The sequence below is a fragment of the Pseudonaja textilis genome, chromosome 1, assembly GCF_049901715.1.
Source record: "Pseudonaja textilis isolate UNSWEBS1 chromosome 1, rPseTex1.2, whole genome shotgun sequence".
NCBI lineage: Eukaryota > Metazoa > Chordata > Lepidosauria > Squamata > Elapidae > Pseudonaja > Pseudonaja textilis.
The window spans coordinates 318787985-318813721 of NC_141990.1; the positions used below are offsets into that span (position 1 = coordinate 318787985).

At 47.7% G+C, this 25737-nt stretch overlaps 1 protein-coding gene across 1 annotated transcript in view; it reads right to left on the reverse strand.

Moving 5' to 3' along the window:
- Positions 1-787: 787 nt before the first annotated feature.
- Positions 788-25737, reverse strand: part of MAP2K2 (mitogen-activated protein kinase kinase 2) — a 44981-nt gene continuing 20031 nt past the window's right edge. The window contains exons 4-11 of the mRNA XM_026721518.2: positions 20758-20835; positions 20402-20453; positions 19035-19159; positions 15588-15801; positions 12322-12386; positions 9637-9698; positions 7449-7494; positions 788-3105 (exon numbers count right to left, since the gene is read on the reverse strand). Of these exons, the coding sequence (XP_026577303.1) occupies positions 2995-3105; positions 7449-7494; positions 9637-9698; positions 12322-12386; positions 15588-15801; positions 19035-19159; positions 20402-20453; positions 20758-20835 (753 nt within the window). The 3' untranslated portion in view covers positions 788-2994. The remainder of the gene's footprint in view (positions 3106-7448; positions 7495-9636; positions 9699-12321; positions 12387-15587; positions 15802-19034; positions 19160-20401; positions 20454-20757; positions 20836-25737) is intronic.

Genomic DNA, 25737 nt, shown 5'->3' on the forward strand with positions numbered 1-25737 from the left:
GCTCCAGGGAGGTCGGGGAATTTACTCTTGGCACCTCTGGGCTTGGGGGGGGGGGGGCTGCCATTTTAGGATGGCAGGAGATGGAAATTGGGCGAGGTGGCTCCACGTGCAAACAGAGATAAGATGGCGTCAGCAAGCAGCAGGCTCGAGTATCCGAGGTGCAGACCCTTTGCAAGCAGCGGGGCTCCTAGTTAGCCAGCCAGCCAGCGGATCAATGGGCCACAGGGGATGGCGCTGGCTGGCTGAGGCCCTTGCTGAGATCTCCTCCCCACTGGAGGTTCGAGTGACCAATGGATCAAGGAAAGAAGATTCATTCCCAAGGGGCCGTGGAGGGAGGGGCGAACCTTTCAAGGAGGCAAGGGCTGCAGCATGTATTGCTTCCCCTCCGATAAAAACACCGCCCTGTTCTTGGTCCTGCGGGACCCTAACCGGGTTCTTGGAGCCAACATGTCCACGTTGTGAACCAAAAGCGTGCATTTAGCCCATGTGGAAATTTTAAGAAGAGGAGGAGAGAAAGGGAAAAAAAGAAAAGGGGAGGAGAGGAGAGGAGGGGGAGAAAGGAATGACAGAAGATGAATAGATGAGAAGAGGGAGAAAGGAAGTGGAAAGAAAGGGATATGCAGGAAAGGAAGGAAGGAAAATGGAAGTAGGGAGGAAGATAGAAAGACAGGAAGGATAAACGGATGAGAGGGGGGAGAAGGAAAAGGAAGGAAGGAGAAAGAGAAAGAATGGATGATTGGATGGAAGTAGGAAGGAAGATGGAAAGACGGGAAGGATAAACAGGAGAGGGAGAGGAAAGGGAAGGAGGGAAGAGAGGAAAAGACAGACAGACAGGGTGGGTGGGAAGGGAGGGAGCCCCATCGTGGCCCAGCCAATGAATCTCTTCCTCCTCCTCCTCCTTCGTCCTCTGCAGTGCCTGCCTTTCCTCAAGAGCCAGGGAGGCCGAGGGCTGCCGCCTCGCCCGCGAGAGCCCCAGGTGTGCAGCCCAACCACTATGATGCCACCGCAGCCTCCTGGGACAGCAGGGCAGAAGCGGCAGAGCCCAGAGAAAGGAAAACAGACGAAGCCCGGCGAGCCTTTAGGGGGAAAAAAAACGGAGCGGTGTCACCCTGGCTGTATCCAAGCAGCGAAACCCGGGAGGGGGAGATGGGACGGCCAAGGCCAGAGGCGGCTGCTGGCATTCACAGCCCTGGAGGGGGAAAGGGGGGGCTGGCAACCGGTCCTCGCATTTACAACCGTCGCAGAACCACGAACCGACAGCTAAAGCTATCCACCCCCGACACACACACACACTCTCTGCCACAATCCAGCATTCTCTAAGGGCTCCAAACCCATTCGTGTCCCCAAAGCCTTGGACGGAGAAGGTCCTTCAAGTGTGGGCCCTGCCTACCTCTTCACCCCCACCCCAATTCCTGCCCACCCCCCTTCCAAGGAAAGTCCCCAAGGCAGGCAGACAGGCAAGCTGACCAGAAGAGAAGAGGAGAGAAGAGAAGAGGAGAGGAGGATGGTCACAGGAAGGAGTGGAGAGCTTGGCCAGAGACGCGTTTCCTTCACCGGGGCTGGTTCTTTTTCTATCTGCTCCCCAACAGCTTCCAGGACGTCAACAGGCCATGGGACCTTCCGCTCCTGGGCCATGGGTGCAAGAGGCAACCCCCGTAGCCGCCCAAGTTGGCTAATCTGCCCGCTTTGCCCTAGCTGCCCCCAGGCAGTGAGCGGTCTGCCCGTCAGCAAAGGTCCACCCTTAGATTCACCTACAGAAAAGGAGAGGGAGAAAGGGAGAGAAAGGGAGAAATGGGAAGGAAGGAAGGAAGGAAGGGAAGGAAAGGAAGGAAAGGAAGGAAGGAAGGAAGGAGAGAGATAAGGGAGGAATGAGCGAGAGGGAGGGAAGAAAGGAAGGAAGGAAGGAGGAGAAAGGAAATGAGAGGGAGACAGGAAATGGCAGATGGAAGGGGGAAGGAAGGAAGGAAGGAAGGAAAGGAAGGAAGGAAGGAAGGAAGGAAGGAAGGAAGGAAGGAAGGAAGGAAAGGAAAGGAAGGAAGGAACGAAGGAAGGAACGAAGGAAGGAAGGAAAGGGAAGGAAGGAAGGAACGAAGGAAGGAACGAAGGAAGGAAATAGAAAGAAAGAAAAAAGATGATAGATAGATAGATAGATAGATAGAAAGATAGATAGGGAAAAAACACAAAATAAGAGTTGGAAAAGAACTTGGAGATCTTAGTCCAACGCCCTGCTCAAGCAGGAAACCCTATAGCATTTTAGATGAATGGTGGTCCAAAAAGAAAGACAGAGGAAAAGAGAAAGAGAGATAGAGAAGGAGGGAGGAAGATGGAAGGATAAATGGATGGGAGGGAGAGAAAGAACATGGAAGGAGGGAGAAAGGAAAAGATGGATGGATGGTAAGGAAGGACAGACGGACAGAAAGACGGACTGGAGAGGGCTGAGGCAAGGGGGCTGAAAACAGGGGGGTGGCCCATCCTGGCCCAGCCAATTGACCTTGTAGTCCTTCCCCTCCCCACCCCTCCCCTCGGCAGTGGCTGCAGAGGAAGGAAGGAAAAGAGAGAGATGCAGCCAGCCTATCCGGGTCGCTCTGTCCTCTTATCACCTCCCCAAACCAAACAGCAGCTGGGCCAGCCCTGCCCACCAAAGCCGAGAGCTGCGGAGAGCGGGGGGGGTTCTCCCACTGCAGGAAGAAGAAACCAAACCAAACCCAAGAACAGGAACAGGGGGAGGAAGCCGGGTTCGCGTGCTTGTGTGTGTGTGTGTGTGTGTGTGTGTGAGAGAGAGAGAGAGAGGGAGGGAGGGAGAGACAGTCTCTTTCTTGGCAACCCTCCTGCCTGGCTTGTTCCGGGTGCAAAAATGGAGGGTGGAGGAGAGGCCAAGGGGCGTCTGTCTTCCTTCTGCCGGGAGGGCAGCGAACAGCGGCAGACAAGCAGGTGCACGAGGGAGAGAGAGAGAGAGAGATGGAGGGAGGGAGGGCAAGGCAGCTGGCGTGGCGGTCACATGGCCGTGCGGGTGGGGGTGCTGGGCTGCTTCAACCGCAGCGTCTTGCATAGCCAGCCGGCAAAATCCACCTCTTCCACCTCGGCGCGCTTGATGAAGGTGTGATTCTGGAAAGCAAACGGTAGAAAGGGGTGGGGGGAAGAAAGTTAGCTAGCAGCCTAGACGTTGTTGTACGGACAGGAAGCGGTGGCCTCGCCGAGGGAAACCAGGGTCAGGGGGAAACCACCGGGGTCGGATTTTTCGAGCCTTTTCGTGAAAGGTGTGGAGCCGAGGTATCCAAAGCGTGGCCCCTTTAAGACTTGTGGACTTCAACTCCCAGAATTCCGCTGGCTGGGGAATTCTGGGAGTTGGAAGTCCACAAGTCTTCAAGGGGCCGCGCTTGGGAGACCTGCGGGTGTGGGGCTTTTGAAAAAGGGCACAAAGAATGTCCGTCGCTGTACAGGTTATCCTCAATTTACAACTGACCGTCTGAAGTTACAAAAAAAAAACAAAAAAACACCCAACTACTAACGGCCAGCCCTTTGCACTTATGACCAACCACAGGATTATCAACAAAATTTAGAGGCTTGGCAAAGTGGTGTGTGTGTGTGTGTGTGTGTGTCTGTGTGTGTGTGTGTGTGTTTACAGCAAGTGCAGCGTCCCAGGATTGTGTGACGGTTCTGTGACCTTCCCAGTTGGCTCCCGACAATGGGACAATCTGGACTCACTTTAACGACCGTGCAATTTACTTAACAACAACACCGATTTTCTTAACCACGGTGGCAAAAAAAAAATAAAAAGTCCCCCTTTTTTTCTCCCAAGAGGCAACGTGAGTTTCTTTTTGGGGGTTCTTTTTCCTCCGAAAAGGTTTCGCTTCTCATCTGAGAAGTTTCTTCAGGACTGAAGAAGAAGAAAAAAAAACTTCTCGGATGAGAAGCGAAACTTTTTCAAAGTAGTAAACCAAAAAAAAAAAAAAAGAAAAAAGGCCACTTGCCCTTTTGGTTAAAAGCACTTCTGTGACAACTGTGGCCTAGATGACGGAGGGTCTCCGTACAGACGAGCAAAAAAGATTGTAAAATCAGCAGTCGCTCGTTGAATCTGAGCGCAGAGAAGAGCAACCAAGAGGGGACTGGAGGCTAAAACATATGAAAGAACAGTTGCTGGAATGGGGGGGGGTTTGTCTAGTTTAATGACAAGAAGAACCAGGGGAGACATGATTAACCGTGTTACAGTATCTCAGGGGCTTCCCCAAAGAAGAGGGAGTCAAGCTATTCTCCAAAGCATCCAAAGGCAAAACAAGACGCAACGGGTAGAAACTCATCACGGAGAATTAAGGAGACACTTTCTAACAAAGAGGACAATTAACCAGTGGAACTGCTGGCCACCAGAAGCTGTGGATGCTCCGTCACTGGAGGCTTTTTAAGAGAGACTGGACAGCCGGTTGTCTGGTATGGTATAAGGTCTCCTGCTTGAGCAGGGGGCTGGACTAGAAGACCTCTGAGGTCCCTTCCAAGTCTTGTTATTCTATTTCAGTCTAACCACCGTGCTTTGCCGTGGAAATTCTGGTCCCAAGTGTAGTCTAAGTAGAGGGCCGTCTGTAAATTTGGGGGAGTCCTGCCTAGATTGTGGGTCCACAAAACCGCTGAGGAGTCTGTGGCCTTACAGCACAACAACCACACTTAGCATTGGAAGAGACACGGGGTTCTTTGACCTTTACGCCAACCAGGATCAAGTAGCAAAAGGCACATTTTAATTTCCTCTATTTAATAATAATAATAATAATAATAATAATAATAATAATAATAATGGGGAGGGCTTCAAGAGGAATAAAAAATGGACATTTGAATTATTATTTTTTTAACTCCTTAAAATTCCACACACGCATTGACCCATCTTGAACGTACAGGTCGGCCTCGGCTTACGACTGTTTGTTTAGTGACTGCTCCAAGTTACGACGGCACTGAAAAGTGACTTACGGCTGAATGTTTTGCACACTTACGACCTTTTGTAGCACCCCTTTGTGGTCAAAATTCAAGCGCTTGGCAACCGGTTCAAACTTATGACCGTTGCCAAGGTCAAAGGATCCCCCCTTTTCTGAGAAGCAAAGCCAAGGGGGGGGGGGAAAGCCAGATTCACTTAACAACCGGCTTACTAATTTATCAACGGCGGCGACTCGCTCAACAACAGTGGCAAGAAAGGCCGTAAAAAAGGGGGGGCAAACTCACTTAACAAAGGTCTCTCACTTAAGAGCAGAAATCTGGGGCTCAATTGGTGGTCTTAAGTCCATTTAGGGTGGTCTTAAGTCCATTTAGGGTGGTCTTAAGTCCATTTAGGGTGGTCTTAAGTCAGGGACTGCCTGTATTTTCATTTAGGGTGGTCTTAAGTCAGGGACTGCCTGTATTTTCATTTAGGGTGGAATCCTGCCCAATACTTCCCCCGTCATTAATCTGGTTCTCTTCTGATAAGTTTGTCAACGGAGGGAAATCCCCCAACTGGAAGGCCGCTCTGTCGAGCTTCTGCTCCTTGTACATAGCGGAGACCCCTCCTTCAATGCACACGTGGCTTCAGAAGGAACTCAAACCCACCCTGCTGTTTTGCATCACGTTGTGTGTGTCACGGGTGCTTATTCACGACTTGGTACTCTACGGACCGATATTTGGAGTAAGAAATGCAAATGGAGAAGGAGGGGGGGAAAAAGGTGGGGGGGAGATTATCTCAGCAGCGCAGAGCTGGATACAATTCTCCTGTCTGGAGATAAGCGGAGAGACAAGTCCTTATGCGGAGCCCGCTTTCTGTTTCTAGAAAAAAGCCGAGTTTTTCAGGGTTGGCGGTTATTAAGATACGTGGACTTCGACTCCCAGAATTCCTCAGCCAGCGTGAGGAGGAATTCTGGGAGCTGAAGTCCATGCATCTTAACACGGGAGCTGGAAGCCCCCACCCATCTTCCCCCCGATTCTTGAGAGTTGAAGTTCACACGTCTTAAAACGGCCGAGGAGGAGAAACGTGGATGCAGAAACTCATCCTCGGTTTCCCAGTGGATTTTCCCTCTTCCTGAAGTCTTTTAAGGATTTGTGTTTTGGGCCAGGGGAATTCAGGGGAAGTGTGGGAAGGCCCTACCGTACTGGTGGTATGGGAACACCCTGGCCACGGGGGGATAACAGAGTAACTGAAGTTGGAAGGGACCTTGGAGGCTTTCTAGTCCAACCCTCTGCTTCCAGAAAAATGGTTGTCCAATCTCTTCTTAAAAACTTCCCGTGTTGGAGCATTTATGGAGGCAAGGTGTTCCACTGGCTTTATTGTCCTCCCTGTCAGAAAATTTCTCCTTAGCTCCAGGTTGCTTTTCTCTCCTTGGTTAGTTTCCATCCGTTGCTTCTTGGCCTCCTGCCTTCGGGCGCTCTGGAAAACAGGTTATTCCCCCTCCTCTCTGTGACAGCCTCCCCCCCAGATATGAGAACGTGGCTATCGTGTCGCCCCCTCGTCCTTCTTTTCACGAAATGCAAAGGGACACGCGAGGACTCCAGCTCCTGGGTTTTTTGTGGGAGGACCCTAGAGCTCCTCAGCCTGAGACCACCTCCTCCTTCTCTGCCACAAATGAGGTCTGGACGGAAAGTACACTCTACCCAATTCGGGGCTTTTCCCTGGACAATCTGCACAATCGCTGCGCGATTCTCAGGGCTTTTCGCACTTGGAACCCCTACCCTCAAGGGGAGGGCTGCAATTCAGGGGTGGTGTTTGGGTGAACCAGTAGTAAAAAAAAACAGCCAGAACAAGAATTTCTTTCTTTCTTTCTTTCTTTCTTTCTTTCTTTCTTTCTTTCTTTCTTTCTTTCTTTCTTTCTTTCTTTCTTCCTTCCTTCCTTCCTTCCTTCCTTCCTTCCTTCCTTCTCTCTCTCTCTTTCTTTCTCTTTCTTTCTCTTCCTGATGATCAGCTGTTCCAAGGATCAACTGTGCTGGGATCGCCCTTGCTGTCTTACTGCTTCGCCCAGGAGGCTTCCCTGAGGCCCAGGAGACAAAAAGGTGTGTGTGTGTGTGTGCGCGTGTGCATGTGTGTGTGCTGCATGGTCTCTCCGTGCTCCGTTTTTGCTTCCTAGGCCTCAGGGAAGCCTCCTGGGAGCAAACATGGCCTCCCAGGAGGCTTCCCTGAGGCCCAGGAGGCCAAAAAAGCTGAGCACCCGTGTGTGTGTGTATGTGTGTCTGCAAAAAAAGCCACGCCCACCCGGTCACATGGCCACGCCCCACCTAGCCATGCCCACAGAACAGGTAGTAAAACTATTGGCATCCCGCCCCTGCTGGAATTCCTCAAAGAATTCCACCCCAGTGGAACATACACGTTCCCACTCAGAGAGGAGTAATTGTTAAGAGAGGAGGAGGAGGAGATGGAGCCAGTTGACCTGCTGGGAAACTGAGCAAGGATTTGGCTCTCCTTATGGAGGGGAATTCGGGGTTTGTGCACACAAAGCGATGATTCTTACCATCAGCATCTTTAGATCTGCCCGTTCAGCGGGGTTTTTAATTAAGCTGTGGGGGAAAAGAAGAAGAAGAAGAAGAAGAAGAAGAAGAAGAAGAAGAAGAAGAAGAAGAGGAGGAGGAGGAGGAGGAGGAGGAGGAGGAGGAGGAGGAGGAGGAGGAGGAGGAGGAGGAGGAGGAGGAAGAAGAAGAAGAAGAAGAAGAAGAAGAAGAAGAAGAAGAAGAAGAAGAAGAAGAAGAAGAAGAAGAAGAAGAAGAAGAAGAAGAAGAAGAAGAAGAAGAAGGAGGTTGGTCAATTACGATCACTGCAAAATGCGCCCGCATATAGTCCTGGGGGGACCCAACCCCGGGGTTTGGGGGATGCCGGAGGCACAAAGCTCTCCTCAGCTGTCCTAACCCAAGCCCGTCCACGTGGCTCAGTCACAAAAACAAGGTCATGCCAAGAGCACAGCTAGTCCTCAGTTTACGACGGTTCATTTTTAGCAATCGTTCAAAGTCACGATGGCACTGGGAAAAGGGGACTCGCGGCTGTTTTTTTTTTTCACTTAGCAACCGTGTTACCAGTTTAAAAACTGCAGCGATTCCCTTAACGAACGTGGCAAAAAAAGTAAAAATGGGGCAAAACTCACTTAATAAACTTTAGCAACATCAATTTTGGGCTCCGCTGTGGCTGTAAATCGAGGACTACCTGTATGTGTCTCCTTGAAGTGACTTTTCTAGCTGGAGGTAGTCTTCGACTTACAACAAAATTGTAATTCTCTCGTTCAAAATTCATTTAGTGACCATCTGAAGTTACTATGGCACCGAAGGAAATGACCTAGGACCATTTTTTACTGTTGCAGCATCCCCATGGTCACGTGACCAAAATTCAGAAGCTTGGCGGCTGACTCCTATTTATGACGGCTGCAGTGTCCTGGGGGGGAGAGTCATGTGATCCCCTTTTGCAACTTTCTAACAAGCAGCGTCAATGGGGATGCCAGATCCGCTTAACCGCCGTGTCACTAACTTATCAATGGCAGCAATTCGTTTTAACAACCTTGGCAAGAAAGGTTGTAAAATGGGGCAAAATTCACTTAACAGGGGTCTCGCTTAGTAACAAAAATCTGGTTCTCCATTGTCATCATAAGCTGAGGGCTACCTGTACAGAGAAGCCCACGGAGAGAGGAACTGACAGCTTTGCCGAACTGCATTCGGAAGTTACACCTTTTCTAATCTCCTGATGAAAATAATCTGCCGGTGTCGAAGAGCCCTGGCACTTAGAACTTAGAATAACTTTATTGTCACTTTGAATGTACAATAATCGGCGTACATTAAAAATGAATTTTTCACTTCTTATCTTCCTCCTGCACTTTCTTTTCCGGTTGAGGGCTTCTTTGAGGCGGCCATTTCTGACCACCGCTCCTACCGCCTTCAGGAAAGGGAGTTTGACCAGCTGAGGAGGAGAGATGCGGCTCTCCTCGACCCTGCTGGCGATCTCCCCCCTTTTCACCATCTCTACGGGGTGGCTTAGCCCCGAAGCCAGCTGGCTCGGGGCGCTCCAGCGGCGAGCCCAGGCAGAAACCGCGCACGATCGCGGGTTCCTGCCTGTCGCCGAAGCCCTGCAAACCGGAAGTCACCATACCAAGGGCCTCCATTTCCAGTATACGCTACATGAACAGGACAAAATAAATAAATACAAAATTATGCACATATACCCACACATATTCTATGACCCGGGGAAACAATACAGTCTAATTTGGATGTCTACAGGTACATGGTGAGAGAAATGAATCTTGCAGGTTTACCAGAAGGATGGCCTAGGGAACAAAGCTGGTAATCCCGCTACAATTACTTTGAAACCTCCTCCCAGAGGGGAACAATAGAAACAAGACTGTAAACTGGGTGTGTGGGATCTCTGACAATGTTGGAGCGCTAAGCACCTAGCACTTATAAGCAGTATCTTGAATAACGAGAAGTGAGCTTCCTATGATCTCCACTGTCCTTACCACTCTCTGTATGGACTTTCTATCTGAGGCACTGCTGCCACCAAACCAAACAGGGATGCTCAAGGTCCCCATTTGCAGGCCTGGCACCCCAAAGGGAGAATCCCTCATCCTGAGCCAGCAAGTTTCCAAGTGATACATTTACACAGACTGCCGGGCCCCTAAATGCCAAGTTTTTATATTTCCCACTGATAAGTGCAAGACGACTTACCATTTATTTACAAACTCCTGGAATTCTTGGGTGAAAACCCCAGTCGGCAGTTTTGGAGGTGGCTGAAATAGACAGGGGAAAAAAAAAAAATTAAGTTGAGGAGGTTCGGGAAAAGCCACATCAGTTTAGGAAACAGCCTTCAACCAATGGACTGACTTAATGACAGTGGCATTTGCTTAATGACCACTGCAAAAAACCACTGTAACAGACAGGCTCCATTGTGGTCATAAGTTGAAGTCTTTCCTGTATGTTTGGAGAGATTTGAACACGTTTATGTACAAGGATGCAATCCCAATAAACAGGTCCTTAGCTCATTCTAACATCATCGAGCCTTGGGAGGGAGTAAACATTAAGGGATGAAAACTGATGATGATACCTAGTTGGGTTATGAAACGTCTGCAAGAAAAGAACCAAGCTCAGAGAGCACCAAGGACCCCCACAGCTCAAACCCAAGCTACAAATAATCTCTTCTATTTGGATAAAAGCTCCTGGTCCCCACTGGTCAAGAAGGAAAGCCACAAGTGATAGGGATGGAGAAAACTCAGCGTGGTTTGGGGCCTAGGCTCTGAAGTCCCCTTGTTCTTCCAAATCTGACAACGCTCCTCGTTGGTTCATCATCCAAGATCCCAAAGAACTTGGCACATTAATAAACTAGCAGCAAAAGTCCTCTTTCCCAAAGTGGCCTCTCCACAGAATGGGATCAGGGGTGGGTGGGCCATTCTTTCTCTCTGTGCTGAAAGGATAGAGTCCCAAGGGAGCCACGCAGTTTCCAGGGACTCAGTCATGTTGCTTTCTTACTTCCGATGTATGTTTATTTCCATTTGCACCCTCTTCATTCTATTTCTGTCTCCGTGAAGCCCAAACAGAACCCATCAACTCTGTGACCCTCCCTTTCTATCTCTCGTTGGTCCACAACAAGAGAAATTTCCCGGTTTCCTTCCTCCTTTCAATTTAAGAGGCAAGACCGTGGACATAAATCTTTATTTTCATTCATTCTTCTTTCCCATCTTCCTTCATTCTTTCTTCCTTTCTCTGTATTTTCACCGAGACTGAAAATGTACAGGCGTGCGATTGAACTGTTCCCATTTTACTAGCGGCGCCTTATTTTTTACACGCAATTAGACATGAACGAAGGGACGCACGCGGTGGCTCAGCTTGTTGATCAGAAAGGTCAGCAGTTCGGTGGTGCGAATCCCTAGCGCCGCGTCAAGGAGTGAGCTCCCGATACTTGTTCCAGCTTCTGCCAACCTAGCAGTTCGAAAGAAGGTTAAAAAAAAATGCAAGGGACCCCTTTGGTGGGAAGGTAACAGCGTTTTGTGCGCCTTCGGCGTTTAGTCATGCTGGCCACATGACCACGGAGGCGTCTTCGGACAGCGCTGGCTCTTTGGCTTTGTAACAGAGATGAGCACCGCCCCCTAGAGCTGGAAATGACCAGCACATATGTGCGAGGGGAACCTTTAGACATGAATGACACTGTGGTGGAGGACAGATTAGACCAGTAGTCCCCAACCTTTCTAGCTGGAGGAGAGGGGATGGTTCCATGCGAGTGGCAGGTGCCCGCACTCGTGGGTGTGACTCCGTTTACACAAGCAAGTGCACGCACATCATGCGCGCAAATAAGAGCCTCGCAAGTGAGCACCTGCCGCTTGTGTAAACGGAGCTGCCATTCGCGAGTGCTGGCTGGCCATGTAACTGGAGCTGCACATGCGTATGTGCTGGCCTGCTGCTGGTGCAGCTCGGTTCAGAATAGGCTGCGGCCCAGTATTGGGCTGTGGCCTGAGGGGTTGGGGACCCCAGGATTAGAGACTTCTAACCTGTGGACACAATGAAGTGGGGTAACAGACAAAGCTTAAACTGGTTGGGAGCTTTTATTGGTGAAATAGGTATTGACAGAAAAAGGGAAGAGAAGGGAACGCAGAGCAGGCTGGGGCACCCGTCAATCCTGAAGCTGGCTTGGCCGAAGCCCTCTTGGAGCCTCAGGGCTGCCACAATGGAGCTGAGGGTTAGGGAGAGAGAAGACTGGAGATAGCTGGGGTTGTGTAGTCAAAATAAAATACCTCCTCCTGGGAACCAAGGACGTTCCCACACTGACCGGAGGAAGGAGGAGTGATGTCAACCAGATCTGTGGATGCTGCCACGATTGGGTTATGTGACTTGATTTGTTTGGCTTTGAGGGAAAACCTTTTACTTTTAATTAGGTGAAAACCAAGGGGCCCCCTCAGAGTTTGGTCTTCACCAGATATATGCCAATATGATATTTCCAATCAAGCTATTCTTTGAGGAAATCTCCTGCCTGAGAGTTTTTGCTTGCAACGGGTCTAGTACAAAGGTCTCCAAAGTTGGCCACTTTAAGACTTGTGGACTTCAACTCCCAGAATTCTCCAGCCAGCATAGCTGGCTGGAGAATTCTGGGAGTTGAAGTCCACAAGTCTTAAAGTGGCCAACTTTGGGATGCCCTGGTCTAGTACTTGGAACCCTGGCATTAAACCAATTCTCTGAGGCAAGAATACCCTGACAGCACCTGGCCCCGAAAACACAAAAAGCCGGATCTTCCACCAGGTGTTTAATCCGCCCACCATACCGTTTTAATCCTACGCCTCCAGGGACCTGATTTACAAGGCATGAATGCAAACAGACCGGCCCGCAGTTAAAAGAGAGTCAAAACGCCTTCTCCCGGCCACTCACCTCGTTCACGATGTAGTCAAGCAATTCAAAAATAGCCATGGCGGGGCGGCTGTCCATCCCATGACCTGCAGGGTTCAAAAGAGCAAAGGTGTGTGTGGAGGGGGTGAAAAACGGCAGGCGGGAGAACACGCGCCAAGAAAAGCGCGTCCATCTTCAAGAAACCCCGGGAATACTGAAGTGAGACCAGGAACCAACAACAACCGGGCGCTTGGCTGGTTGGCCTTGGAACCTGAAAGGTGTGCAGAAAGCAGCAACAACAGCTTCTGAGAGACAGGCAGACCTTGACTTAACGACCATAACGGAGCCCAACCCTTATCTTGTTAATGGAGACATCCCCTAAGCATGTTTTGCCCCGTTTTACGACTTTTTCTTGCCATGGTGGTTAAGTGAATATCACTGCAGTTGACAAGCCAGGAGCCCGGTTGTTAAACGAATCTGGCTTCCCCATTGACTTGGCTTGTCGGAAGGTCGCAAAAGTGGATCGTGTGACCATGGGACACGGCAACGGTCGTAAGTATGAACCGGTTGGCAAGCGTCTGAATTTTGATCGTATGAACACGGTTGTCACTTTTTTCCCAGTGCCATTGTAACTTTCAATGGTCACTAAATGAACTGTTGTAAGTCAAGGACGACCTGCAGTCAGTCACCCAGCTTCCACTATGTAGCTTAGGAGTTAATATGAGAGGGTTGGGAAGACATAGGAGAGGAGGCTGGGCTGAAGCAGCCAGTCCCGTCTGCGATCTACCTTATTGGTCTTAAATAATGACCTTGCCTGGTGACTTTTAGCCTAAAAGGTAGGATAATAAGAACAAAACTAAGTTTACTGAGACCCACGATATTCCTTTTTTGTTTTAGTTTTATTGATTTATCCCACCGTTCTTATTTTTGATAAATAATTCAAAAGCGGTGAACCTTCCTTCCTCCTCCTATGTCCCACCACAATAACGACCTTGTGAGGTGGGTTGGGCTGAGAGAGAGAGAGAGAGAGAGGGAGGGAGGGAGGGAGGGAGAGAGAGAGAGAGAGAGAGAGAGAGAGAGAGAGAGAGAGAGAGAGAGAGAGAGAGAGAGAGAGAGAGAGAGAGAGGACTGGCTCAAAGTCACGCAGCTGGTTTTCTTGCCTAACTCAGGACTAGAACTCACCGTCTCCTTTTGTCACACCCAGCCAGCTTTTGTACCTGACAGGACTAGATGCTTGGCCCAAACTCATCCAGCCTGCTTTCCTACATAAGGTGGGACTAGAACTCCCCATCCCCTGGTTTCTAGCCTGGTGTCTTCATCCCTAGATAAAAGACAAGCTGTACAGTCCTGAACATCTTTTATCTATGGGAAAAAGCACGAGTGAAAGTGGCTATCTCCTCCTTTCCATTCTGGATACTGAATATTTTTTATCCGCGGATTCCTTGAGTTTGGGGATCTTTGGGGCTTGAAAACCTCGCCCTTTCATTCTCCCAAATCTTCATCCTGTTGACAAGCAACATCTTGCTGCAATATCATACCCCACCATCTATCTGCCTCAGTATGTGCCATGTTCAACTTTAGCCCTGCCAGTCAGCAACGACTCGTGCCAGCTAGGCATCGCTTAGCCGCAGTCCAATGTATCTGGAGGGCATTGCGTCAAGGAGGGTGGCTGAGCCGCCTTGAAAAGAAACTCACTGCGGATTTTCCCAGCCAGTTTGTCTCGTTGCAAAGGATACTTGATGCAAACTGGCGAGTCGAGGAGAGTTTTTAAAAAAAACTCATGCAAAAAATCAGCAAAGTACAACTGAGCCCAAAAACATATGTTGTTAAGTGAGAAATTTGTTAAGTGTGTTTTGGCCCGTTTTACGACCTTTCTTGCCACGTATGTTAAGGGAACCACTGCAGTTGTTAAGTTAGTAACATGGTTGTTAAGTGAATCTGGCTTTGCTTGTCGGAAGGTCAGAAAAGGGGATTATTTGCAGGATCATGGGACGCTACAACCATCATCAATGGAAGCCGGTTGTCCAGCATCCGAATGTCAATTATGTGACCGTGGGGAGTTTGGCAACGGTCCTGAGTGTGAGAAATGGTCATCAGTCACTTTTTTCAGTGCCGTCGTAACTTCAAATGGTCACTAAATGAACTGTTGTACATTGAGGAGTACAGGTAGTCCTTGACTTACAACCGTCTTATTTAGTGACTTGTTTAAAGTTACAACGGTACTGAAAAATGGACCGAGGACCGTTTTTCACGCTTTACGACCTTTGCAGCATCGCCATGACCACGTGAACAAAATTCCTGACAACTGGCATGTACTTATGACAGTTGCAGTGTCCCCGGGATGACACGATTCCCCTTTTGAGTCCTGCTGACAAGCAAAGTCAATGGGGAAGACAGATTTACTTAACAGCCGTGGCAAGAAAGGTCATATTCTGGGGTCAGTTGAAGTTGTACGTTGAAGGCCACCTGCAACTTGTCATTCTTGAAAGTGAGTAATACTGAATTTCTGTAATTGGAATAGCCTGTGAGTATTTATTGAAACGTGCATAGGCGTGAGTTTAATTCTGCTGGTGCTGTTCTTTCAGGCCTGACACTTGGGAATGAAAGCCAGCTGGGTGGCCTTGGGCCAATCACCAGGAGCCTGTGAGTTCTAGTCCCGCCTTAGGCATGAAAGCCAGCTGGGTGAACTTAAGCCAATCACCAGGAGCCTGTGAGTTCTAGTCCCGCCTTAGGAATGAAAGCCAGCTGAGTGACTTTGGCCCAATCACCAGGAGCCTGTGAGTTCTAGTCCCGCCTTAGGCATGAAAGCCAGTTGGGTGGCTTTGGGCCAATCACTAGGAGACGGTGAGTTCTAGTCCCGCCGTCCCGCCTTAGGAATGAAAGTTAGCTGGGTGAACTTGGGCCAATCACCAGGAGCCTGTGAGTTCTAGTCCCGCCTTAGGCATGAAAGCCAGCTGGGTGAACTTAGGCCAATCACCAGGAGCCTGTGAGTTCTAGTCCTGCCTTAGGTATGAAAGTTAGCTGGGTGCCTTTAGGCCAATCACCAGGAGCCTGTGAGTTCTAGTCCCGCCTTAGGAATGAAAGCCAGCTGGATGATTTTAGGCCAGTCAATCTCTCTCAGCCTACTATGTCAAGCTGGTTGGTCAATTCCTTTCATAACCAGTGGATCAACACTCTTTGGAAAATGCTAGGAAGAAGAATGAACCGCAGTCCAGCTATGGATGATTATGCTACCTTCCGACATTAAAAAAAAAAAAAGTGATGTAATTTCAACTTCAGCCAGCAATTTCCCAGGAATGAACTCTTACCACTAACGGGACGTCCTGGGGGCCTGGGCCGCGGAGAGATGCTGTGGGTCTCCCCTTCAGCCCCATCGACTATGGGACGACCAAAGATCACTTCCAGTTCCTTGCCATCGGGCGGGGGGATGGGGTACCGTCCGATTGACAGCTCCACCAGGGAGAGGCCCATGCTCCAGATGTCCGACTGAACGGAATAATGAGTGCCTTGTAGACGTTCAGGCTGCAAGCAACAGCAACAGAGGTGGGTGAGTGCCCATCTTGCATAAACACACCTGCCAATCCCAGTGGCTCCTTCAACAGCCAGGTGTCTGCGGGTACACACCTGTGTCAGAAATTTATGGCAAGCCAGCAAAGAGGTTTTCCCTGTCTGGATAGATGCTCAGTTAATTACCAGAGGAGATCTTCAGAAGACAGGCTAAGAGAGGTATAATAATCTACCTAGGGGACTTTTGCTTACTGGGTCATATGCAAATAAATTTTAAAAAGCAGAAAATACAGTTGTGCAGTTAACAGAGAACATAAGGTACCTTCCTTTGGCTGCAGTTGCAAAAAGCTGTGCTACCTTTGTTGTCACAACAGACTGGGAACTGAAACCACTGACGCTTAATGCTATGATTGATGATTTAATTTATAGGATGCATCAGCTCCTAAATGACTTGCTTTTGCTTCCTAGGGTTTGAAAGAAAAACTCTGGTTTTAAACCATCTTTTAAACCCAGACTGGATGGAGGGGGCAAACACTCCAGCTGATAGGTTGATGACTTCCCAGAAAGACAGATTTATATTAATATAAAACAGCAACATGCTTTTTTTAAAGGGCTGGGATCAAAATTAATATTCCAACTATCGCTATCTTGATGCTACATCGGCTTTAATACCTGCCTAGCTGGTAATCTAGTTGTTACGCAACTTCCCTTGACAAACACACCAGTCCAGTTAGGCGTAGGAAGTACAGAGCGCAGAGGTGCGGGACAATCCTGGGGTGTCACATGTTAACACCTCTGTTGTGTGAGTTGAATTGGTTGCCAGTTTGCTTCCGGGTCCAATTCAAGATGTCGTCTCTTATCTTCAAAGCTCTTTATGGCAGTGGGTTCAAGTAAGAGGTGGCATTCAGCAGGTTCTGACCAGTTCTGGAGATCCAGTAGCGGAAAATTTGAGTAGTTTGGAGAACCGGCAAATACCACCTCTTGACTGGCCCCACCAATCCCATCTATTCTCTGCCTCGCATTGAGTCCCAGCTGATTGGCTGGGTCTTCTTTGGTTGCCCTGCACAGGAGAACGGAGCTGGAAAGCAGGTTAGTGGGGTGGGGAGGGAATAGATTTTGCAGCGTCCTTCCCTGCCACGCCCACGGAACTGGTAGTAAACTTTTTTGAATCCCACCACTGGCAAGGCATCTCGGGAGCCTTGTCACCCCAATGGGACCAGCCTCTCCTGCTGACATCAGCAGAAGAGACATTCTTTGGATCTTGTCTGACAAAAAGGATTTCAGCTGGTGGGGTCCAGGGGAAGAGCCTTTTCCGCTGTGGCCCCCACCCTCTGGAATATTCTCTCTGTTGGAGTCAGGCCCATAATCCTGGCTTTCTTTCTGGAAGAGTCTGAAAACCCGGATCTGCCAGCTGGTCTGGGGCCCCAACAGGAGAGCACTATGCTGGGGCCGGCTAATGGGCTGGAGAGATTCCTCACCCCCCTCATGTCACCTGTCCTCATGGTTTTTCGTCTCTTAAAACCTTTAAACCCCCTAATTTTAACCGCTTTGTATCATCATTTGTAACTACCGACCATGCCGCAAGCCGCCCAGAGTCACTTAACAGTGAGATAGGTGGCATAGAAATTTAATACATAAATTAAAAAAAAAAAAAAAACAGGATGTAACACCGGGATCCCAACTTCAACTTGTGATCCAATAAAGACTGGGCTTTTGCTCCCCACTTGGTTCCTGCTGAACAAACCAATCTAAAAAGATCCATTCATGCTAAGTATACTGTGTTAGGTTTGTACTTTGGTTCTCCTCTTCCTTTAACCGAAAAGAATTGGAAGTCAGATTCTCTATTTCGTGCTTATAGAGAGAGAAGATTCTTTCCTTTTTAAGGTCTATGGAAATTCTCAATCACCCAGATTAGTTTTTCCAAGGGATTTTTTCGCCCCCCAAAGGAGCCCTGGTGGCGCAGTGGTTAGAATGCAGCATTGCAGGTTGACTCTGCCCACTGCCAGCAATTCGATCCTGACTGGCTCAAGACTGACTCAGCCTTCCGTCCTTCCAAGGTCGGTAAAAGGAGGAGCCAGATTGTTGGAAGCAAAATGCTAACTCTCTCAACCGCTTAGAGAGGGCTGTAAAGCAGTATATAAGTGAAGCGGTATATAAGTCTAAGTGCTACTGCTACCTATAATCTATCATGTCTTTCTCTGCCTTCTATCTACAATAGCTATTTATTGCTGTGTCTGTTTGTCTATCTATCTAGCTATCCATCCACCCAGTCTGTCTATATTATCAGTCTGTCTATATTATCAGTCTGTCTATATTATCAGTCTGTCTATATTGTCTACATTCTGCCTGCCTGCTTGCCTACCTACCTACAATCCCCCTCTCTCTGTTTCTCAGTAACTCTGGTGGTGCAGCAGTTAAGAATGCTGTATTGCAGGCTAACTCTGCTGACTACCATCCTGATCGACTCAAGATTGTCTTAGCATTCTGTCCTTTCGAGGACGGTAAAATGAGGACCCAAATGGTTGGGGGCAGTACGCTGACTCTGTAAATTGCTTGAAGAAAGCTATAAATCCCCATGAAGCGGGATATAAGTCTAAGTGCTATTGCTAAAAGGCAACTGGGCTTTGTTTTCTGTGAAAACATTTCGCTTCTTATCCAACAAGCTTCTTCAGTTCTAACGCTTCTCAGGAGTCGGAATCTCAGGGGAAGCAACTGAATGGCTTGCACGCTCAGTCAGAATTGTAAAGAATTCAGGTTTTGTAGCCCACTGCTTTAATTTAGCTGTTGATATGGAATTGTTGTGTCTCATACGAATGCTTGAGCTTCCTCTACACCAGACAGGATTAAGGAAAGGCTTGGAGTGGAACAGTATCTGCCAGAAAAATGAAGGCATTCATAGCCCAAAGAAACTGATTTCAGAAAAGAAACTTTTTTTCAGAAAGAAACTGATCCAGCTTAAAGGAAGAAACCGTTTAAGGCATTGTTCCCAACCTTGGGGACTTTAAGATGTGAGGACTTCAACTCCCAGAATTCTAGGAGTTGAAGTAGTCCTCATATCTTAGGTTGGGAAAACACCGGTTTAAGGTGACATAGCTGCAACATAGCACAAGCCCATCCTGAGAGAGGTTGAAGTTAGGCAATCTTCATTACAACACCCCCACACCAGCTGTCATATGGTACCAATCCCTCCTCACAGGACGTGTCCTAACTCCTGTTTTTAAAAACCTTCAGAAAGGAGGAGGACGTACAGACATATAGGACCGGGTGCCCACGAAGGAATTGGCCATGGAGTCGATGAGCTGCCCGCTGACTCCAAAATCACACAGCTTAATCTCACCTCGAGAATTCACCAGGATGTTAGAAGGCTTCACGTCTGTAAATGAAAAACTGTTTTGAGAGACGAAGAGGGGAGGGAAAAAAAACCCCGCAAACACACAAACGAAACACTGAAAAGGAACTCCACTTGGAGACTGTTCTAGATAAAAGCTCTATGGTTTCTCCCACCTAATGAAGACAGGAAAGAACCCTGCAAGGGGTCAATTATCGCGCTAGACCATAAAACAATTTTGGACAGATCAGCATGGCTGGCTGGGGAATTCTGGGAGCTGAAGTCCACCTATCTTAAAGCTGCTCAGGTTAAAAAAACTCAGTTAGATGGCAAACAATTAATAAACTATTAATATTAATAAACCAGTAAATATAGGTAGTCCTCAACTTACTAACCATTTGTGTAGTTCCTGTTCAAAGTCACAACAGCACTGAAAAAGTGTCTTGGGGTTCTTTTTCACACTTACAACCATTGCATCGTATCCAGTCATATGACAGCAATGGAAATTTTGGGGTCAATTGTGGTCATAAATCAAGGACTACCTGTATTCTCAAGGGCCGTACTGTGGGTCCAATTAACCTGTGACTTTAGGCTGATTTCACGCCAGCCTAAATGTTGTCCATCCCCTGGGCAATTCTTCAGAAATCATCTTGCGATCCCTTTCCCCTCTGTGTATGGTCCCCCCACCCCCACCCCCCCACAAAAAAAACCCTCTTCTGAGACTCGGGAAACTCGCCATGGAAACGACCCGCCTGCCCAAATTCTCCTTCCATTGCTGGGAAGCAAAATTTAAAAGCCTTAAAACTGCAAGTGATTAATTTTAGAATTAACCGGGAAGGGCTTTTCTTGGTGAACCAGAAAAATGTCCCTAGTTCTGACATGAACACAAAGGTGACAGAAGAGGCTGCCCTCAAGAGCAACTGCCAACAAGAAGCCATGGTCTGTATAAGTGCTGTGCGATATAAAACACAATTTCCAGATTTTTTGCAACCCCAACAAGGTTGCAAAAACCCATAAACCAGGCAGCGCACCATAGAGCCACAAGATAGATAGATAGATAGATAGATAGATAGATAGATAGATAGATAGATAGATAGATATAGATGTAGATATTTAAAAAGTAATGTAATATAAGGCACTGGATAATTGCCTCTGCCCCTAGGTAATGCTCCTGGTTAAACCATGTGTAGAATTAAGCCTTGGAATGAGAAAGATGTCCAGCAGATCTATACAACCCCAGTTCACTTACATATGCGGACTCCTCTTCCTATTTCAAGCAATGCTCACCTCGGTGCATAATTTGGTGCTTCTCTCGTAAATAAGCCAATCCTCGCAGAACCTAAAAGGAGAGGAGAGGAAAAAGGGAAGGGAAAAAGGAAAGGGGAGAAAGGAAAGGGGAGAGAAGGGGGAGGGAGGAGAGGAGATAAAAATCAGGATTTGAGGGATGGAAGCAATCATGACCCCCATTTTATAAATGGGAAACTAAAAAATAAAAGACTCATACAAGTGTGCGACAGAACAGAGGCTGGCCATCTCTGAAGGGATAATCCGATGCCCAAATGCTTATAGGAGGATACATATGACACTCTGTATCTAGTAAAACCTTGTTTGGGGGAATTAAAAGGAGGCCGCTGCATACTCACTGCTATACTGACTTTGCCCAAAATTTCTTCAGGAATCCTCTTGGCTTCTTTCAAAACCTGATCCAGGGAACCGCCATCCTAAAACCAGTGGAAAGGTAATTATGCTTATTTATTAACCGGATGTTTATCCAGCCTTTATCACTTTATAGATAACTCAAGGTGGAGAACGTAAATACTCCTTCCTCCTCCTATTGTCCCTGCAGCAACCAATCTGTGAGGTGACTTGGGCTGAGAGAAAGGGACTGGCCCAAAGTCACCCAGTTATCTTTTGTGCTAAGGTGAAACGACAACTCACCCCCTTCTAGTGATTGGCCCAAAGTCATCCAGCCAGGTTTCATGTCTAACGCGGTACTAGAACTCACTATCCCCTGGTGACTGATCGAAAGTCATCCAGCTGGCTTTCATGCCTAAGACGGTACTAGAATTCACCATCTCCTGGTGATTGGCTCAAAGTCACCCAGCCAGGTTTCATGCCTAACACAGTACTAGAACTCACTATTTTCTGCTTTTTTGCCTAAGGCGGCACTAATACCTCACCGTCTTCTGGTGTCCAAGTCAGCCAGCCTGCTTTCAGGGTTAAGATGGGACTAGAATTCCCAGTCTCCTGGTTTCTAGGCCAGCAGCACCCTGCATTATCTTAAATTTTAGAATTAGAAAACATCTCACTCAACCAAATGAATAATAAGAAACCAGACTTAAGTTTAAAAAAGGGCACAAAGAATATCTTAACGTCACTTGAAAGATACAAGGCATGTAACATTTCAACAGCTTCCCTGAAATTAGACGAAGAAAGGACAGGCTACTACCCCCTCAAGGAGCGTCCTGCGAATGGGGCATTGCTAGAGAAGACACAATTCCACATGGCCTCAACCAAACCTCTTAATAACGAATTATATAGGAAAGTTGATTGACAGAGCCAAAGACGATTCTCAGCAGCTCTGGTTCAGAGTCAGGAAGCAAAATGTTAAAACACCCTTCATTGTCAACCATCCTCCATCCGCTTTAATCAGCTATAGTTCGGGAAGACTAACGAAGCAGATTCCCATTTTTTTAAAAATCTATTTAATTATCAAATTTATCTAGCTGCCCATCACACAAAAGTAAGGCTTTCCTGAAAATTCTGAGTATATTTTTTGTAACTCGAAGGTACCTTCCTTCTTAACAGAATGTATTACACCTGGGTTCCTTGAAACAATATCTGGCTTGGCTAAGGCACCTTATTCACTGGAGAAAGCAATGATGTTAGGAAGAATTAGCGGTAAAAGGAAACCAGGCCTACGAAGAACACTGTGGCCTGGAAACATCAGCCAGAACATGGAAAAAAATCAAAGCAGCAAGATCGGAACAGACCTGGTCTGTAGAAAGATGTTGAGACTTTAGAAAGAGTACACAGAAGAGCAACCAGGATGATGAGGAGACTGGAGACTAAAACATATGAAGAACAGTTACAGGAACTGGGCCTGGCTAGTCTAGGGAAGAGAAGGACCAGGGGAGACAGGAGAGCAGTCTTCCAATATTTGAGGGGCTGCCATAGAGAGGAGGGAAGGGGTCAAGCTATTTTCCAAGGCACCCAAAGGCCAGACAAGGAATGATGGATGGAAACTCAACAAGGAGAGATTCAACCCGGAAATAAAGGAGAAACTTTCTGACAGTGAGAACAATCAACCCATGGAACAGAAGCCCTCAGAAGTTGTGGAAGCACCATCACTTGAGACCTTCAAGAAGAGACTGGACTGCCATCGGTCAGAAATGGTGTAGGGTCTCCTGCTTGGGCGGGGAGTTGGACTAGATGACCTACAAGATCCCTTCCAACTCTGGTTATGTGTTAAAACTGTTAGAATCACGAAGAATCAGATATGACTGGTCTGATACCATCACGGGTGGGATTCTACTGGTTTGGGCTGGTTCGGGCAAACGGGTAGCTCCGAAGACCAGCTGTGAGCGAATCAATTCTCTCCGACGATCAGCTGTTGGGCCTGCCCGCCCCATCTCTAGTCTGTGCTTTATCTCCAGGTTTTCCAGCTCAGCTGATTCGCGAAGCACAGCAGATTGCCGCGTGTCTGCCGTTTTACACCCGGGGCTTGCAGCAGCAGGTGAGTTGTAAATGCTACGCACGGGCGAAGCATGCATTTGGCGCACGCACGCTCACCGAACTGGTTGTTACACAGTTGAATCCCACCCCTGGATATCATCATCATCATGACACTCCGTAAACCTATGTATCACATCGACTGTTCTTATACCACAGGAAGTTACAGTCTTTGCAGAACACATGGAAAAGATTCTGTCCTGAAAGGGAAGAATGCTGTAACAAATCCCAACAGCGGCTTCTGTGCTGATGCCACTGCCAGGCTGAAAGGGGACCAGGGAGGCTCATGTTCGTGTCCTCACATGACCACCGGCCTCAGTTAACTGTCAGCTGCGATCAATCTCACAGGACGGTTGCTAGGAGAGCCAGAGGGATGAGGGAGTATTACTTGCATCACCTTGACCTGCTGGGATGCAAGACGAATACACGAGCCACCAGCTGAATTTAGCGAGGTGAAGAGAACGTTCAAGACCCGGTAGGAAGACGCGATGAAAGGAGGATGCAGGCCCATCCTATTTCTGGGACAAAATTGGTTTAATCACAGAAAACCTCCTCCTCCTCCTCCAGCATTACTGAAGGGTTATCTCATTTTCATTATGTACATGCTGTAGAGCAGGGGTGTCCAACCTTGGCAACTTTAAGACTTGTGGACTCCAACTCCCAGAATTCCTCAGCCAGCTTTGCCAAGGTTGGACACCCCTGCTGTAGAGGCTTTAATATGGCAATTCCAATGGTACAAAAGGTGGGGTCCTTGTCATGAGTAGCTTAAAATGAAGCAAAAAAAAAAAAAAAAGAGAAATGACAGAGGAGGGAGAAGTACATGCTATTTTCCAAGGCACCGGAAGGCCAGACAAGGAATAATGGATGGAAAATGATCAAGGAAAGATTCAATCTGGAAATAAAGGAGAAATTTTCTGACAGGGAGAACAATCAACCCATGGAACACAGAAGTTCCTTTGGGAAGTTGTGGGAGCTTCATCCGTGGAGGCTTTCAAGAAGAGACTGGACTGCCCTGTGTCAGAAATGGTGTAGGGTCTCCTCACTGGGTGTGAGGCAGTTGGAACAGATGACCTACAAGGTCCCTTCCAACTCTGTTAATCTGACTACAAGAAACCATGGATGGAAGTTAATCAAGGAGAGAAACAACCTGGAATTAAGGAGAAACAGTGAGGACAATTAACCAGTGGAACAGCTTGCCACCAGAAGTTGTGGGTGTTCCACCACTGGAGGCTTTTAAGAAGAGATTGGACTGCCATCTGTCGGAAATGGTGTAGGGTCTCCTGCTTGGGCAGGAGGGGTTGGACTAGATGACCTACAAGGCCCCTTCCAACTCTGTTATTCTAAGTAAGACAGTTAAAACAGGGAAATTCAATGCTTAGGTGTGTTATACTGGTAGTCCCCTGACTTATGGTGAAAATTACATCAGATTCCTCCCCAAAGGTACTTACAACCTAATTCCAAAATCCAAGAACCACCCCAGTCATGTGAACTGCATTCTGGGCACCTGGCAACCGACCCACATTTATGGACGTTTCTAGTGTCCTGCAGTCCCATGATTGCAAGTAGCAACGTTTTTGTCAAAAAGCATCCTTCAGTTTTGGGCAAAAAATGCCCTATAGTGGACAACTGGTTCACTTAACGACCAGAGAATTCACTTAATGACTCCTGCAAAAACAAAACGGTGATAAAAATCAGGTTGATCACATGGGTAACCTCTTTTACAACTATCACGATTTATTGATTATTTTTCACCTTTCTGAACTGCCGGTCTCCCTCAGAAAGCGACTCTTGAGTGACACACAATGAAATGTTAACTATATGGACTCACGACCGTAATCGGCAGGCTCCATTAAGTTGAGAACTGCCTCTATGTGCCAGTTGGGCTGAGCAGTTAAGAGGCATCAGGCTACAAAATGAGGCAAGTCTTGCTTTCGTCATGAAAATCAACTGGCTGACTTTGGGCCCTCTCTCCCAGCCCAAATCCACCTCACAGGATTATTGTTGTGGGAGGAAGATGAATGTTTCTGCCACTTTGAGCTATTTGAAAAAAATAATAACAGAGGTATACATAAATAACGATGGACAAGAAGTGAAATGTCTTCAAAGAAAAACCAGAAAGTCCAGTCACTTCTTGAACAAAGCACCTTTGGGGACAACCATGACCTGGATGATTGAGAATCTCCATAGACATATAAACAAATAAATAAATTTGCCATCAGGCCTCCTTTTATATAGCATTATCGAAGGGCAGCTTTTAATCCACCCCCCCGCAATGTTTACCATAAAAGGTCAGTTTTCCCCACTCCTTTTGTTGTGGACAATGCTCTGCAAACATTTACTTTTTTCCAAGCCGTATGGACGTAACTGTCAAGAGGCAAAATCCATACCCAGAGCCAACCGTTCAGACAGTTAGGGTTTGAGCACCTGCTTCCAGGAGAGGAACTAAAGAGGTGCCCTAGAAAGATATCCCATGGAAGTGGCTCTTGAGACATGGCAAGAGTCATTGCTGGGCCTCTTGAAGAAGCTGGCAAGGCTGCCTACAATTGTCGTAATGTGCTTAAGTGGCTTTGCCTTTGAAAAGATAAACTCCAGGGACTCTGCCAGTTTTAGAATTAAGTCAACAGATGGCAGCATCAACTTTGTGCTACAAGCAAGGAGACGACATTTTCCCCGGGGACTGATTCCATGCTCAAGAGAGACCGGCCTTGCCCAGAAGTCAAATTCAGATCAACCTCTATCCTATGAAACAGACATTTAACATATTTCTCAAAATCGCTAGTCAAGACAGCGATCCAGACAGACTAATAGAAATTACTGCAGGTAGTCCTTGGCTTAGGGCCACAACTGAGTCCAAGATTTCTCTTGCTAAGACAGTCGAGTTTTGTCCTGTT